This window comes from Archocentrus centrarchus, chromosome 5 (assembly GCF_007364275.1).
Source record: "Archocentrus centrarchus isolate MPI-CPG fArcCen1 chromosome 5, fArcCen1, whole genome shotgun sequence".
NCBI lineage: Eukaryota > Metazoa > Chordata > Actinopteri > Cichliformes > Cichlidae > Archocentrus > Archocentrus centrarchus.
In genome coordinates this window covers 1,391,556-1,408,656 of record NC_044350.1, presented here as the reverse complement: position 1 = coordinate 1,408,656, position 17,101 = coordinate 1,391,556, and the positions used below count along the sequence as shown (strand labels likewise).

The 17,101-nt window shown below is 39.6% G+C and overlaps 1 protein-coding gene across 1 annotated transcript; it reads left to right on the top strand.

Moving 5' to 3' along the window:
* Positions 1-5,374: 5,374 nt before the first annotated feature.
* LOC115780654 (transcription factor 15-like) lies at positions 5,375-8,065 on the top strand. The gene is made up of 2 exons (XM_030729960.1): positions 5,375-6,117; positions 7,019-8,065. Exons 1-2 carry the CDS (start codon positions 5,635-5,637, stop codon positions 7,082-7,084), a joined length of 549 nt encoding a protein of 182 aa, XP_030585820.1. The 5' UTR covers positions 5,375-5,634; the 3' UTR covers positions 7,085-8,065.
* Positions 8,066-17,101: the final 9,036 nt, after the last annotated feature.

Sequence of the window (17,101 nt, the reverse complement as noted above, 5' to 3'; positions counted from 1 at the left end):
TGCCTTTTCCATTCATTATCAAGTGACAGACTTTTCAGAATGTTGAAATCAATTCTTAAAGCACCAGCAAATATTTCTGGTCATGCTGATTGCAGTTTTTGATCCTCACATGGTGACAATGAGGAGAACAAACAAAACAAAACAAACCACTGCATGCGTAAATTCCCCCTCAATGGAAAATAGAGCAAAAAAAAAGTCGTAAGTTATTCTTAAGAATAACAGGAATAACTCCAAATTTGAAGTTTTAATTTGGGAGATCAGAAGTAGCAAAATAATTGTAAAACTTGTAAAACTGGCATTTTTGTGATGTTTTATAAAATGTAAATAAAACAGAAACCTAAACAAGATGAAACTAGTACAACGATAACATAAAATGTTACCGCTCAGAAATGTGATAGTTTCTAAATATTAATACTACTACTACAACTACTACTACTAATAATAATAATAACAAAATGCTCATTTGATTTGAATTTGATGCTATCAGCACGTGTTGCACATTTTTGTGAACTGTGTTCTGGACTTTTCAGAAGTGTTCCTGAGCCATGCAGCATTGTGGGGTAGTTCACACTTTGCAGGAGCTTATAGTCCAGTTCACACAGATTTGATTTATTGGGTTGCACAATTTTCAGGAAAATATATAATTTAAATGATGCAACAGTTTTCTCGCTCTCTCTTCTTTTTTTTACACTGTATTAATTTTTTTTTTCAGAAATGACAGCAATGAGGCTCTAAGTTGTCAGCAGTAAACGCAGGTGCAGGACGCATGAATGAAGACTGATAGATTAAAAACACTGAACAGCTTGGTCTATTATACCCCTTTATGGCCTCTTGGGGGCAGAAGGTGGCAAACCTGTTGTCCTAAAATGTTACTTTTTAGAACATGAAGGCCAACTGTCATTTTCAGCAGACGTGCTTTCTTTCTTTCTTTAGATCCATTTGTTGAATAGAAATGCAATGTTCTCTTCGCTTTGTGCTCTGTTGATGTTTGGCAGGCATGTATTGGTTTCTTTACTTTTTTTAGCTGAAAACAACTGCCTGCTCTAACTGGCTGACATGAGCTCTGAGGTGGAACAACAGCTTAAACTTGCTGCTAAACCAAGACTCCTAAAATGGATTAAAAGGTTTCTGTAGACAGGTACTAGCTGATGATTGGTTGGTCAGCACAAGCAAAAGCTTCATAATTAGGCTCTATATCCATAGGGAGCTGGTTTTGTGCTGGAAATGCCTTTGGAAGTGACACTGACATGTGTGGTAATTTTCCAAAAGTTGAACTATTTTCACCTGGAGGTGCTATGAGAGCAGTAAAAAAGGTGTATGCTGTGGGTGTCAACAGCTGTCAGTGTTGCCAAGGCAAGAAACAGGTTGTGGACACATATTCTAAAGTAGGTAAGCTACCATGTGCAACAATGTGCAACAGGTTTCATCTGTTAATGGACTATAATATAACTTTAAAAATAATACCTGCAGCCTGCAGGTTGATTACTATGTAAAGGACTCAGGACCAAGTTTGAAATTGAGTCCACTAACAGTTCAAACAACCAGCTTCCAGCAAAAATAAATAAATAAATAAAATCCAACATAAACTCTTCATGAATGCAAAAAAACCACAAACAAACTCAGAAGTTGTATCCATTGAAACTTGTTTGGCCAAACAAAAATAAGTAAATTGGATAATAGGGGTGAGCATCATCAAGGTATTCAATTGTGGTGGAACAGGCTGACATCTAATTTGCTCACTCACTACTTAACTAAAGCAAGCAGCAGCAGAATGGTGACTGCAATTCACTTAATGTCAACAGGTTCAATTAATAACAAGGATTTTCTGAACATCGCACAGAGAAGTCATTGCAGTTTATCTATTAATACCATCAAACTGGATTAGTTCAGCCTTAACTGTCAGGAAATATAATGTAATCAGCTCATGTGGCATTAATAGGTCATCCTGTGATATCTGCATCACCTAAAAGAAGCTGTTACTAAGTACCTTTTCCAGCCCTGACACACACACACCTCCCAGCGTTACAGCCTTAATCACCTCAACAGGCATTTAATGGCATTCCTTTAAGTTGATGCAGGGGGTGAGGGGTTAGGGGCAGGTGGGGTGAAGAATTTATGGTTCCAAACTGTGAAAGGAGAGAAAGTGCAGTGGGGTCGTGTTGCTGGATGGCAGACTATGGTAAAACACTGTGGTGTCCTGCTTTATGAGTGGAACCAGGTTCCACGTAGGTCACAGTATTGTTGGTGCAGCTGAGCTGGGAGGCCCCGGGAGTCGGGACTCGTAGTGCCCAGGTTTGATGTGATGGGGGATTGTGTTTGTAAGAACAGGCCCTTTGATGACACTCAGTCAGCCCCTCCCTTCTTCCCTAATCCTAACACCACCGGCCAATCTGGAAACCATTTGCTCAGTTTCCACGGGGAAAAGTTCAGGCTTGATCAACTCCAGCATCTGCTGAGTGTTTATTTACCCACAGCACTTAACCCATTAGACAAACTTTAACAGGACAACTGTAGAGCCACTGATCACAGTGGCCCTCTACGGACAGGAGGACTGATGCTGACTGTGCTGTTTTTAAATCTGAAAGCGCACCGAGAATAATGTCATGTGCAGGCTCCTTTGTTTATTTCATGCTCTCTTGTAATTGCTTGCCTCGTGGGATTTCTGCACCTAACAGAAATGAGATAAGCTGGAGCAACTCTGGCTTAAGTGACAAAGAACATGAAAGGAAGTTCAAAATTTAAGAGGAAATTCCAAAGCGCTGAGACATTTACACCAAAAGTCTTTGACTATGTTAGCGGTGATTTCAGGAGCAACAAAAATGTCTGCAGCTGCAGCGGACAGGAAGAAAGCGGCTTCTCTGAGACAAACTCTAAAATGTTGCTTTAAACTCTGTGTGTGTTTACTACTAATCATAAAAGATATATTGAACTTCTTTATTTATATGAATCAGCAATATACTAACATGCAAATCCTGTGTTACAAGTTATACATACTCCAAACTAAAAGTGCCAACTAAAAGTTGTTAATTTCATTTATGGTAATTGGGGAAGAGGCAGTTTGTGCTACACTGAACTACACCAACAGATGTTTGTAGCTAATACTTCTTTAAAAAAAAAAAATCACATGCCACTAAATGACTACATGGATCATGTGTGCATATTATCTGTGACTGATGCTGTTTTGTGCTGCTTAATAATTTGGATTTAAGTGTGATAAGTATTGTGGGCTTTGTGTTAACATCCTTTTGGACTCCTGCACCTGGTCCAGGTTTTGAAGAATCTTATTGGTGGAGCATCGCTGGTGGAATATCACACTCCTACCCCAGGTGGAACAAAGAGCCTTTGTTTTCATGACCTCTGTTTAGCTCCCCGAGGTTTTTACCCTCAAATGTTTTGGTTTTTAGGTTAAGAATGACCATACCATGACAATATAGGCATTTTATTTAAATTTTATTTTAAAAAAAAGAGTGCACTGTGGGGGTTCTTTGATGTTTTAGCTTAAAGCTGATAGCTGATCCCTTCTTAGAGAACCTCGAACCTCAAAAATAATTTTGAAAAGCGTTCCTTCTCAAAAAAAACATTCAAAGTCTATGTTTGATTCAAAATAGGACAAGACAAACTGAAAATCTTTTAATATTGAAAATGAAAAATGTAATTGATTATTGAAAAATATATACACATGTTAACCTTTCCTGCAGCATCTCTCAGACCGTGGTCAGAGAGCACAGGGGAGATTTCTTCTTCTCCAGGGCCGAATACCTCGGGGTTAACGCCCTTATTTCCCACAGTGGAAACAACAGACGGGACACCACTGTCCGCTGGAGCAACAGGCTTTATTTTATAACCACGTCACACTGTGCAAACTGTCTTCTTTTTATATTGCTCAACTAGCATCTGAACTCTCACTCGCGCTGCATCTCCCTCTCTGCCCACACGCACTCACGCACACCCCCGCACGTCACACTGCTGTTCCCCACATCATTCTCATAACACATTTTGATGCACATTTTAGTTAGAAAAGAGGCAAAAGACTGCAAAACTTTTACAATACTAAAAGAAGGAAAGAAACCCACACTTCACTGAACATTTAAACAGGTCAGTGTGAAAAGAACATCCTAAAGAAGCTGAATGACTGCCGGGGTCAACAGTTCAACAATTTAAGAATAAAGTTTCTTACCACAGCCTACAAAGAATCTGAGCAAGGGACAAGGCCAGAAACCGAACTCAGTGTGCTTAGGACGCTCAGCTGGCACTGCATTAAAAACACACACAATTATTTATGGGCTCAAAACTAAAAAACAAACAACGACAAAACATTGTTATTGAACACACTTTATTCCACAAACAGGTTCAAACTCGACCAAAGACAAGCTCCAGAATGGCCACGGCCTTCTTTTAAGCCCATTTAAAATGGACTGTAGATGTTAATTGATGAGTCCAGATGTCTGACCAATCAGTATTCTTTGAAAAGGTCACATAGGCTGCCTCCTCTAGAGAGCAACAATAGGCAACAGTGTTCATAGCAAGGGTAACATGCTCATGGCTCATTAATGCTGAATGGTGTATAACACTGGAGCAAACATATGGTGCCACACAGATTTCATCCTTTTTGGATGAGGTGTTGCTTATTCCACCAAGACAACAACAAATTACAATCTAAATGAGCACTGAGCACTGATCATAGGATAACTGTTTGGGTGTGAAACTGGCCTTCAGTCCCGACACGCCAAGTATTGTAAACGTTTTGCACTTTGTGAAATGAAAAATACCACAAGAGGCCCTGAACAGTGGAAATCTTATATCAATCAAAAACCAGGAAATATTTAGATTTTTAAAGTTAGAGCAACTCGTCTGCTAGTTCAGTTATCTTAACTAGCAGTTAAGATAAGTTACCTTAAGTTATCAACAGTTGTTAAGAGAAAAGATGAAGCAACACAGTGAGAAATATTCCCGTGATCTAACTTGGTTGTTACAAAATTTGATTTTTGATGTTGTTTTACACACGTTTTGATTAATTTAAATGGTTTGCAATTTATATATATATGTGTGTGTTTGTGTGTGTGTGTGTGTGATGGAAACAGTATTATATAATGTAAAAAGGATTTGTATCAAGCAGCAGGGAAGGATTCTCAGTCTGCAGAGATATTGCTACACTAAGCACTTTACGTCTTTGTTGAGATTTATTTAAAAATGTATCGCACGGTCTAAATCGAGCGCTCTGTAGCTGTCAGGTGAAGGCCAGATTAACATGCACTCAACTATCAACACAATCCAGATTTGTCAGCTTCTTGTGTGCCAGATTTTGCTCGTTCTTTTTGCGGTCCACTCTCCACGTGACGCGTCCATTTGTGTCAAATACACACCTCATCAAACACACACCAGACAAGGACGAACATTTGGGAAAATGCATCTGCTCCACCCCTCCACGTAAAGCCGAGAGGCTGCCGGAGCTGGTTTAAGAGCGCTGCCTGTCGCGATGCCTGTCACACAGGAGCATCCTGGGAGGGTGTCAGGACGTACTGGGGACTTGTGCTGGCTTGGAGGTGCTGCGGGTTCCCCTCGTGTCTGCATGCCGCTGTTTTCCACTTTAATGTAAGGGATTGATTTCCCCGGTTAATCGCCTGCCTTTCAATAATGGCTTTCACGATGCTGAGACCCATGTCCACCCATCCTTTCTCTTACCCCGCGGACTTAACCTTGACGTCGGACGACGAGGAAGGGAACCACAGCGAGAGCGATGGCAGCACCGATCAGGGCTACGGCTGCTGCGGGACTCCGGGAGAGAGTTACGGGGGGGAGTCCGGCGGAGTTGTGGTCCGGCAGCGGAACGCAGCCAACGCCAGAGAGAGATACCGGACTCAGAACGTCAATACGGCTTTCACGGCGCTGCGGACGCTCATCCCCACGGAGCCGGTGGACAGAAAACTCTCCAAAATCGAGACGCTGCGCCTGGCGTCCAGCTATATCTCCCACCTGGCTAACGTACTGGTGGTCGGAGACGGAAGGAAGGATGAACAGCCGTGCCTCAGTGCTGCCTACAGAGAAGTGAAGGGGGGTGGACAGGGCAGACAGCCCCGGACTATCTGCACGTTCTGCCTCAGCAACCAACGGAAAGGGGTAAAATACTCCGAAAATATTCAACTCACACACACACACACACACACACACACACACACACACACACACACACACACACACACACACACACACACACACACACACACATATCCCGTTGAATCCCTCTGTTCAGGGTGGAAAACTATTTGCAATTACTCAGCTGATATCTCATTATTAGTCCGGAGATCATTTCTCCTGCAGGACACTGAAGGAAGGATGCAATCATGGGCTTTGCTAGTTCCAAACGGTTCCAGGATTTATAGAAACATACATGATGGAGACATGTAGTGTGCTGGACTTCCGAAAGGCCACACTTCTGAAGACTTGTGCACCGAGACCTTAACAGTGTGCACTTTTATGAACAGGAAACACAAAAGTTGCATATTCAGAAAAGGAGCTTGGTCAAAACTTTGCTAGTAAAAACAAAACAAAACAAAACAATTAACAATACATTAACATTTAATATTGTGTAAAGACAGTTTGCTTATAGTCTTTAATAACTAATGGTGTTTTATTCTGTTTTTTTACACATAATTTTAAAGATCAGTTTAGAGGTGGGAATAATTATTATAAAAGCATTATTAAGGCCTTTTTACACTGTACTGACAACTGTGTTTGAAAAATATCTTGGGTCAACTCACACTGTGGACTTGGAATAAGTTGCATGCATGCTAGTGAAATGGATACGCTCCATCTTTGTGTTTTAATCTCTCATTTGGGACTTTGTTTATTTATAGGTGCCATATCATTCACTGCATGGAGATATCCTTTAAAGGAAAGCAGCGTTTAAAAAAAAAAAAATCATTCTAGATAACTGTAATTGCACTGCCCCTGAGTGCAGTAAGTTACTTCCCACAGATGCAGAGTGACACTAATGGTGATCCTTCCTCTTTGTTCACAGGTGAAGGACAGACGAGACTGTGTGAAAATGCACGGAAGCAGTGTTAGACAGATAAGTCGACGATGAAAATGTTTAAATTGGAGCAATATGGGATTTTCTCTTCCTCACAATAGCCATTCCTAGAGACTTGAAGCATCTCAGCACTACAGTAGTCCTGAAGGGCTGCTCTTACTTTGTGGAAGTTTGCCTCGTTTATCAGTGTGAGACCGGAGGATCAGCACCAAAAAAATGCACCTCATTACTGAATACATGCACATTATTTTTTTGTAGTTAGTAATATGATAAACATTGAAAAAAAAAAAAAATTCATAAAACTTTCCAACTCCAATTTGCAATTTTTAACTTTTCAGTACAAATACAATTCATTTTGCATACTCAGCATTTACAGTGGATCATATATAATTGCACCATGTTGAAGGTGAGATCCAGTGCTTTGGTAGAAGGGGTTGCTGTTGATTAAAACAACAGTCCGCCCAAAGTAGCCTTCAATTCCTGGAAATATCAGAACCACAAAGAACATAATCAACATGTAATAAAGCAATCCTGGGCAATGTCCGTATAACTGCACATTTTTTTTAATGTAATCTGTGTTGATTATAGTTATTTAGTGCTTACAATCTGAATACACAATTACATGCAATCTGTTATTCCTGTTCTTGCTGCTGTTGCCCGTCGAGCTGATTGACAGCCTGATTTTATCCATGGATGGATCAAAGATATATTATCAATGTTTTCTTTGCCCATTCACATTCATTTATATTACTAAATATTATTTATTGGTCCCCATTAACAAATATGGATTTTTTTCATCTGTAAATGTTACTCATTCAGTACCATTTGTGGTTAAATGTCCCTGTTTAAAGAAAACAAACAAATCAAAAGAACACAATGGTTGGATTGGATCCAGTGGCTGGACAGTCACACACACTTTGGTGCTGGTCCTCAAGATGTTTGTGTGAAGCTGATCTCTCAGTAGACCTGTGCACCTGGACAGTTTCTGGAATGATCTATGAGAGGCACTTGTTGTGAAGTTAGAGAAGATGTATGGGGACACTGTTTTGTTTGTTTAATCATTACATGTTTTTATCTACTTTGAGATTAAATTTATTTTTACATAGGCATTGCGCCCTTGTATTTTTCCGTCGACGTGGCGATAAGCATGTGATGAGGTCATTAAAGGTCATCTTTGCATGGCCCATTAATGGAGCTTTTATTAGTGATGCACAGAAAATATTTATGTGAAGTTTAATTGGCATATTTTGAAATATTTTGGAGCGTAAAAAAGCTGCACAAGCCTTGCAACAGCTCTGCAACGTCGAATTTGTTTCCTGAGTCAGTTCAGTCAGTTTGCAAAAATAAACGATGCCAACATCTCTCTGCTTTTTGCAGAGAGTGGTAACATGTTTATAGTTTTATTCATCAGGAACATTGTACGATGGAGCTCAAAGCACATGCAAAAGATTAAGTGGGTATCATGCAAGAATCCATCACTCAAACTCATTTCTCTAGAAGTGATTTAAGAGCATGCCACACTCACATTTTTGTCACTTGTTTTTCTTTGGTAACCTTTTTTTAATAAATAAAAGTTGCATACAAATGAAGCGGAAGAAGAAAAACATTATAGATGTGCTGATGATGCTAATAATAACGTTTAATTCAAGGTCTACCTGCTTACAAATATCAGAATGATGCCAGCATTTTACAACAAGTTGTGCAGTTAAGAGAGTTTTAATGAAGCTGACTCAGAGCAATAGTAAACCTCTAAGTACGAGAGTTTTACATTAAGTGTTCTTTTAACAGGCCCCGCTACTCCTCCTAAGAAATAGTACCAATGAAAAGTGTTGACTGGATATTCTGCCATCATCTAGGTCATTGTATAGAGGAACCTTGAACAGGGAATTCCAATGATTCTTCACAGGAAAGTCACAAATTAGTGTTGTTTTGTGGTGACGGATGATTACTCATCAAGGACCATAGCACATAGCTGGAGCCATGCCAGCAAGATTAATCATGGACTAGAGGGAGAAGCAAGGATTAAACTTCAAGTTTCTTAGTTCATAAATGTGTGCAGTCTCCTGTCAGAAATAAATCTCATTTACAATTTATTACCTCGATCCAGTCTCCATTCAGAGGTTTGTAAATTTGGAGCCAAGATCTGCAGAAATAAAGAAATCTGAAGGTTGATCTTTGGTACAACTCCACTCTAGTAGTATATCTCCTTAGTTGGGATTCACATGTGGTGTTGATCAGTCACAGCTAATAGCACCTACCACCCCGGGTGCAGACAAACACAGCTGCTGATGAATGTTAATGTTGTAGATCACACCAGAAGAGCAGCTCTGTGGCTTCAGTTAGAATCAGTGGGCATGAAGAGACTGAGAGAAGGACACCTTTTTAACTGGCTGGGATGAACGCAACAAAAAGTGCGTGAAGGGGAAATGCCTGCATATTGAAATGGGAAATATCTCTATAACCTTGTAACTTCAAATAATGTGGTGAGGATAAAAGTGGACAAGCTGCCCACTGTGATGGATTACAGAACAAGTCTGATTCATGAAATCAACAGTAAACACATTTCAGCGTTTCTTCAAAAATGTTAAAAGATCAAGTAAAATTTTTGGTAAATATTCTTATTTGTGTTGCTACATGATAAATGTGATGGACACAATAATAAATAACAATCAGTCTGTAAAGGAAGTATGCGCTAGTAAAAAAGGAAACAGGCTGCTTATTCCAAAAATAATCAAATCCAGCTCACAGTTTAACGTGTTCGTTCCCTGCTGTTTGTTCCGGACAAAAAAACATTTGTAAAAACATTTTTTTGCAGAACACAATTTTGCTTAAATAAATTCACAGTACTTGGTTGAATATCCAGTTTTTATCAAATGTGCACTCCTCCATTTCTTTGCTAGCTTGCAGACAGTGTAGTGACCAACCTGGTCATCATATTTGGAGATTTTAAATTTTAATGCCTTAACTTTTAAATACAAATTAAGGCCATATTTTTTCTTAAATACATGTAATCACTTTTAAAGTTTTTAAGTAAGAAAAATAGATCTCGTCATATGCCTGACAGAGCTTTATTTTGCAAAGATGAACTAAAACAAAGGATGCGAACAGATGAAAAATAATAAGAACAGAGTAGAATAAATATGTTTAGCTATAACCAGAGTGCATTTTGCCTCACAGTTGGCTCTTGCGTTTCGATCTTGCAATCATATTGTTACTGTGTAGACACGTCTCCTGATGCACAATGGACAAACCTCCTGCTTCCTAATTTGTGAAGGCAGGAAGTTTGCCTACAATCAAAAGCATTAGAATTTTTATTGAATTTTCAAGTGGTTTATTTTGGTATATATTTCTGACCAAATGTTCTGATTTTCCATGGGTCCTGCTGACTAGTTCTTGGTCCCCCTGTGCCACACCATTTAGCACTCTTCTCGATTCTGGATAGCATTTTTCAAGTTTTCATTCCTGCATAGCTGTGCTTTCACCCACCACACACCAGTTCCCAACTCACGAAACCTTTTCATTTCTTCCAAAACTATTTCTTCCAAAGAACTCAAAGTTAATTTTGATTTAATGAAAATGCTGAACATTTGATAACATGGTTATGACTCAACTGAATCCTCTATATCCTGCTCTTAATCATCCCTGAAGTGATGTTTGGAGGTACACCCCTCTGAAAGAAAGTTATTGCAGTTGTAGTCCTTGGGGGCAGCACAAAGAACTGCACACTTGCGTGAAGCATCCCAACCCTCCAGTTCTCTCCACCTGTCAGTGCTAAACCCTAATTAGAAGCTGCTGTGTGAGCTTATCCTCCAACTGTAAGGGCCATGTGGAGCTCGTTCAATGGCTCCCAGCGGCCTCTCCTCCCTCTGGCAGGAAGATGTCATAGAGGAACAGGAAGGGAAAAAGCCCCAGTGCTTGACCTTGCTGAGACCCTCCCTGTGGGGCCCGAGGCCCTGGGTCACTGCCAGTTTTGACATCAGTTGAGGTCCAGATGGCCTGTTGCGCTCATCTGATGCTTATTTTAATTCCTGGATGGGAATGTCTCCAAAAAGACTGAGTGAGAATCAGTGAACAATTGTGCAGCGAACTTTCTGAACAGATTTGTCCTGAAGGTCACAAATAATAATGTTAACAACTCACCTCTTTTTTGTGTAATATGTATGTAAAGGATAAGTACCTTGTAAGATAACACAAGATATATGCGATCTATTACTCACACACACACACACACACACACACACACACACACACACACACACACACACACACACACACACACACACACACACACACACACACACACACACACACACACACAGATTATGCAAGTACAATATAAGTGTTACTTAATCGGTTTTGATTGCTGTAGCAAATGTACTAGGCCAAAACAAGCGACAATAGCAGGTTTGAGTAGTTATGGTCACAGTTAAACAGAAAGGGAAAAGTTCATATCAGTTTCTATATCTCACTAATAAATCAAGATGATCGCCACCTATTTGTCGATCAGCTTGAACCTTTTACCTTCTACCATGGTAACAGGAGCTTGTAGGGTTAAGATTGGGATTTGTTTCAGCCACATGCAGGAACTATAAGATGTTAACTTTCAAAAAGTCCTATTTATTTAAGAATACAGTGCTGTGAGAAAGTCTTTGCCCCTATCCTGTTTCAGTAGCATTTTTTCCCTCCTTAATAAAAAATAACTTAAAAACTACATTTTGTATTTACTCTGGTTATCTTTGTCTAATATAAAGATTTGTTTGATGATCTGAAACACATAAGAGAAGGAAACCAGGAAAGGGGCAAATACTTTTTCACAGCACTCTAAGGTCAGTGGCACCTTTGAGGTCATTCAGACATAGAGTCATCTAATTTTTTGGGCCTTTAGTTTGTTGCCTAATTAATGACACTCAATAGGTGAAACATTTTGTTTCCTGTTGCTAGGTGCCATCGTCATAGACTCGGTTGATGTTGCTGTGATGTCTTCTGTGATGAGGGATGTCACAGAGATGCCAGAGGATTAGGATTTTTGATTACTTAACCAAAAACTGTAGAATTAGGACAGTGACCAACAGTAGTGTACGCCTGCACACAAGGGCCCTGCATTAGTCATTTTATATCTTTTATATACAGGATGTATGAAGGAAAGTATGAAACAACCATCTCTGACTGGTATGGTTCCTCATTAAAGTGATATCCCTGTACATGACCGTATAAAGTTCCATCTGAACGTATATTATTCTGTCAAAGTCGTCAGCGGCGCTTTCCCCAAGTTCAGCTCCATCTGGTAAGCATTAGTGGAAGATACCATGGGGCATATAGGAAGGGCTAAGATTGCGATACTGTTCCCCTCCACCACACTTAGCCCTAAACGGACCCTTATGGTGCTGTAGCTCAACATTACAGACACCTTCCGCCCCCTCGCTAACCCTGGAGTAAGTTCCCTGCCAGCCAGCCTGTCAGAGAAGATAATCACCGCTGGACACGCACTGTGGGCCCTTTCATGGGACAGCGGTCTTGGATAGGCTGCTTCAGATTTTTATGATTGTTTTCCATTGATGGGTGGAGTGGGAGAGCAGGGAGCAACCCAATCCTTTGCAACAGCCAAATAGCCACTAAACAGGCCAGACACAGTAGTACATGCATTACACAGAGCTTGATTATTATTTGAACAGCGATAGTGAGGTATGTTTTTATGCACTAGTGTACTTACTAAACCCGTACTTTTATCAGTTTTGTTTAAACTACTAAAGATCACAAAATAAGAGATCAACAGTGTTTCTTCAGCCCTTTGCTGTATTTCCAATGTCCTATAAATACCTGTGATGATTAGGCACATTATGCATGATTTATTGTCCTGTGTTGTCCTGTGAGTTTGTGGGAAATCACCCGGTTAATTACCATTGCATGGGTCACATGCAACCAAAACTAAATCCCAACGACAATGGCGCCATGGAGCTCGGGAATCGCAATGCATTCTGGATAGACGCGCTCCTGTTGTTGTTCACGCAAAACCAAAATAAAGACAGATGCCAATAGAGGCCGGGGCCCTATCCCAGGAAGCAGGTTCGACAAACTCTGAGTTTTAAAAACATATTCTGATCAACTCTGAGTTTCCCGTCCCAGAACAGCTGATCAGCGTTGGTTCAATCAACTCTGAGTATGTTCACCCTGAATTAGCGTGAGTGAGGAAATAAATCCATCATCAATGGATCGCCGGCACCAGGATTTAATCAGCCTGACCCACTCTGTCATCATCATAGACAGAATAAAAGTTTGTTATAAAATATATCATTTCTTTTATAATGTCTGCTGTCCTCATTTATACAACTTGAAACTCCATCAGATGAAGCTGAATCCTAATTTTACATTTGGTTTATAAAATCTAATTATTCAGCTACAGCCTGACGGACAAACTGCAGGAGACAGAAAGTAAAGATTAAAATGTGGAGAAACAGCTCAGACTGAGTTTACTCATTATTTATTTTTTATTTATTTATTTTTTAAATGGAGAATTTCATTATTTCTGCCATTACTGCATAAAAATGAGTAATGAGAGTTAGAGGAAAAATCTTTAATGTTTCCAGTCTCATATTTAGCTGAAAACATGCAGGGCATCTTTCCAAGTCTGTGATGAATGTAAAGTTTTATCAATAAAGGCAAACAGATTATAATGAATGTCTCAGCGTTACAGGTTCTAAATATTTCAGTACAGTTTGAGAGGATGAGACATTTTAATTAAAGGACGCAGATCGTGTCAGGAAAATGAATCCATTATGAACAGATCCGGACTGGATGAGCTGGGAAAGGACTGGAGCCTGAACTGGATCTGGACCTTATCTGAATCAGTGATCCTGCTTTCTGGAACAGGGCCCTGTGCTAGGAAACAGCATTTTGTCTCATCCAGATACTTTGGGGATAACTCTGAGTTTCCTATGAAGATGGTTCACGTCTTACCTGGGTACATCACCATGGTAACTTATGCTTGGGATCAGTTTAGAGATCTGCAGGTATGAGATCACTGCCTGTTGACCAATCAAGTCTACGGAAAATAGTGTCATCGTTCCTGGAACACCTGTCGGACCTTTGTGTGCGGATAGTAGGAGGGCCTAAAGTTTCTCCAACACTGTCCTCAGTGGCAGCTGCTCACGGCTGTTCTCCCCTTTTTCCTATAATTTTAACATGCAGCACGGAGTCCAGGCCATGGGAGGTGCTGTCCGATATGTGGTTGCTAATAAAATGCTTGGCAGATGCATTTATTGTTCACATTGTTTGATTTGTGCTTTTAAATCATAAAAAACAAAAAGATACTTCAAGTTGTGCATGAGTTCATTTTTTGACAAAATGGTCTCAATTCAAAGGTCCCTTTTAGGTCATGTGCTGATGATAATAAGTCCATCTCACTGATGAAGACTGGATACAAAAAACCAACAAAAAAAAAATATATGGAAAAAGAGTATCTTATCACAAATCCCTTTATGGTACATTTTATTTTGGGAGTGAGGAACATCCATCATTATATAAGAGAATTTGAGGGCTCATGGTTGTGGTGGTCAGTAGGACCGATATCACAGTGCTGTATCGTCTGAAAGAGCAGATGAATGTGTGCATGGGTGTATGTTTTGTATGGGCGATGGCGTTAACACCCTCTACTTTCTACACTGGACACTCTCTAGACTATTGTTTCCCTCCCAATAAGCAGTGGGAGGAAGCAGTGGAATGACCCAAGACAGTACAGACAATATCAGCCCACCGGGGCAGGCCTCTGATTGCTCTGAGTTTGGCTCCTGCTCCTGTGCTCTGTCTCAGCCTTAGGGCGGTGGTCCTTGATGCAGAGGTGAAAGGTGACTAATTTGTGGCCTGATTTCTCCCCTGTCAACATAATGCAACAATATATTTGCAGAGACTGCTCTGAAAGAGGAAAGAGGCTGACTTCCTCAGTAACCTGATGTTTGTCAGGTCCCAAAAGATTTCAAATGCTATTGTGTTTTCTTATTATTTATTTATTTTAAGCTGATGAATTCTTCTAAAACAAACGTATTGCCTATTTTACATGTTTTTACATATACATATTTCAGCAAGCACTATATGTAACCCTTACTGGAAAAGTAAAGCAGATTTTTCCAGGGCATCTAAATTCCCGGTCTCTTTTTCTGACATATGATGAAATTCCACTTTGCACTTCCCTTCGACCCTCCATGTCACTGCAGAGTAATCACAGGTAGTGTGTTTGTGTAGAGAGATTTTTAAGCGATAACTGTCCCCTCGACCCTGGCAAATCCCCACACAAAGCGACATATATTAAGTTGTGACATCACATGGGAAAACCTCCCCTAGGTACAAGGAAGCCTGCAGATCCACATTTTAACTAGACATGAAGAATGATCTTGGACCCAATAAATACAATTGTTTGCTGCTTGGAGCCTCCGGTAACTGGGAGATGGATGGGAGGAAGAATATACGTTGGAAAACATTTGAACCAATTTCAACACCCACAGCAATTGTTTGGAGGATATCCTCAATCAAGGCCCCCAAAGAGCACAATGAATAGTCTCACTGACAGAAACCTGCTGCCCTCAACAACCTCCTCGACCCGCCTGGTGTGTGCTGAGAGGAATGAATATGTCTTCTCCTACTTCGACTACCTCTCACTGAACAAAGCCAAAATAAATCTCCTGCCATCTGATAAATGGTGTGTGGACGTATAAACAAGTTACATTAAAAAAACCATTTGATGCCTCTTTAAACAGAATTTGTGACCAACATTGTTAAATGTTTTCCTACTATTTTTAGACAAAATGGCTGCTGTGACTAAACCCTATTCCCAGCTATTTTGTTACATTTTAGAGAATTAAGTAGATGAAATAGCTGTTTGTGTGAACAGTGATAATTATGAGAGCCTAAAAATCCTGATCATGAGGTAGTTTTATAAACACTAGATTCTCTTACTAGATAATTTGCAATACTTTAAAAAGGAGATCATTTTTTCAGATTTTGGATGATAAAAAATATCAAATTGTGAATTAAAAGAACCCTGGAGTCTAGACCTGAATAATTTCATAGTGTTTTCAGATGAGAATGAAGTAACATCTTCAATTTGCAGAAGCTAAAAGAATGTCAACTTTGCTGTCAAGTTCTCATAGTGAGTGTAAAACTGAGTGTTAAAGGCTTGCGGGTGTATTTTTATTACGTTATATCTACAGACAAAGGCAGGCATGGGATTTGATGAAGTGAAAAACAACAGTTTGGCTGGTAGAAAACAAGGTCCACATGTGACCACTGCAGCAGAAGAAAATCACACTTAAGATTTGCTGTATGAACAGCAAAGGAAGTAGACAAAAGACCACACTACTAATAACAACACACAGTGGCTAGTTAGGCAACTTTGTATTGAAAAATTTACGGTAAGTCCTTTTGACTTGGCACAAGGATTCTCTGTGAAAACTGGTGTTAGTGTAAGTCTATGACTGTGGATGCTGTCGAAAAAAACAAAAACAACAAACATAAGGCACAATCATAAGATGAGATACACGAAAAAAATTGGAATGAGAAGGATTGAATCATCATAAAATAAAGGTAAGCACAGAAAAATAATGATAAAAGTAAGGTAATGATTTTTCACTCTTATTGCATTGGGGTTGTTCTTTGCAGTCTTTTTTTAGTGAAGTCTATCTAAACTGTTTTTAAAACATTAGATTAAATTCTCAACACTTCAATTTCAAAATAAGAGTTATAAAATTGCATTATCTTTATTGACGCCAGCCTTCACAAGCTTCAAAATTGTGCATTAAAAACACAAACTGGAGAAATATATTTTAAAAACGATTTTTGACCCACAGTGGACAGTAGATGGTTTAAGAAGCATGTTCCATGAAATCCCAAATATTTTAGGAGCCAATCCCTGTTCGGGTAAGAAACTTAAAAGTCCACTCTCACAGTTAGGATGCCCCCCTCCTGGTGGCAGGAGTAATCTGGCTTTGAACAAAACAGAACCTTTAATAACAATAGATGGATATTGATAAGAGAGAAAAAATAGTTTGGATTAAAAGTTTAAGATTTTGTAGGCAAAACCAT

Coding starts and splice junctions, on each gene's coding strand:
- LOC115780654 (XM_030729960.1), top strand. CDS start 5,635: ATGGCTTTCACGATGCTGAGACCCATGTCCACCCATCCTTTCTCTTAC. Junction 6,118..7,018: donor TCAGCAACCAACGGAAAGGG/GTAAAATACTCC, acceptor CTTTGTTCACAG/GTGAAGGACAGACGAGACTG.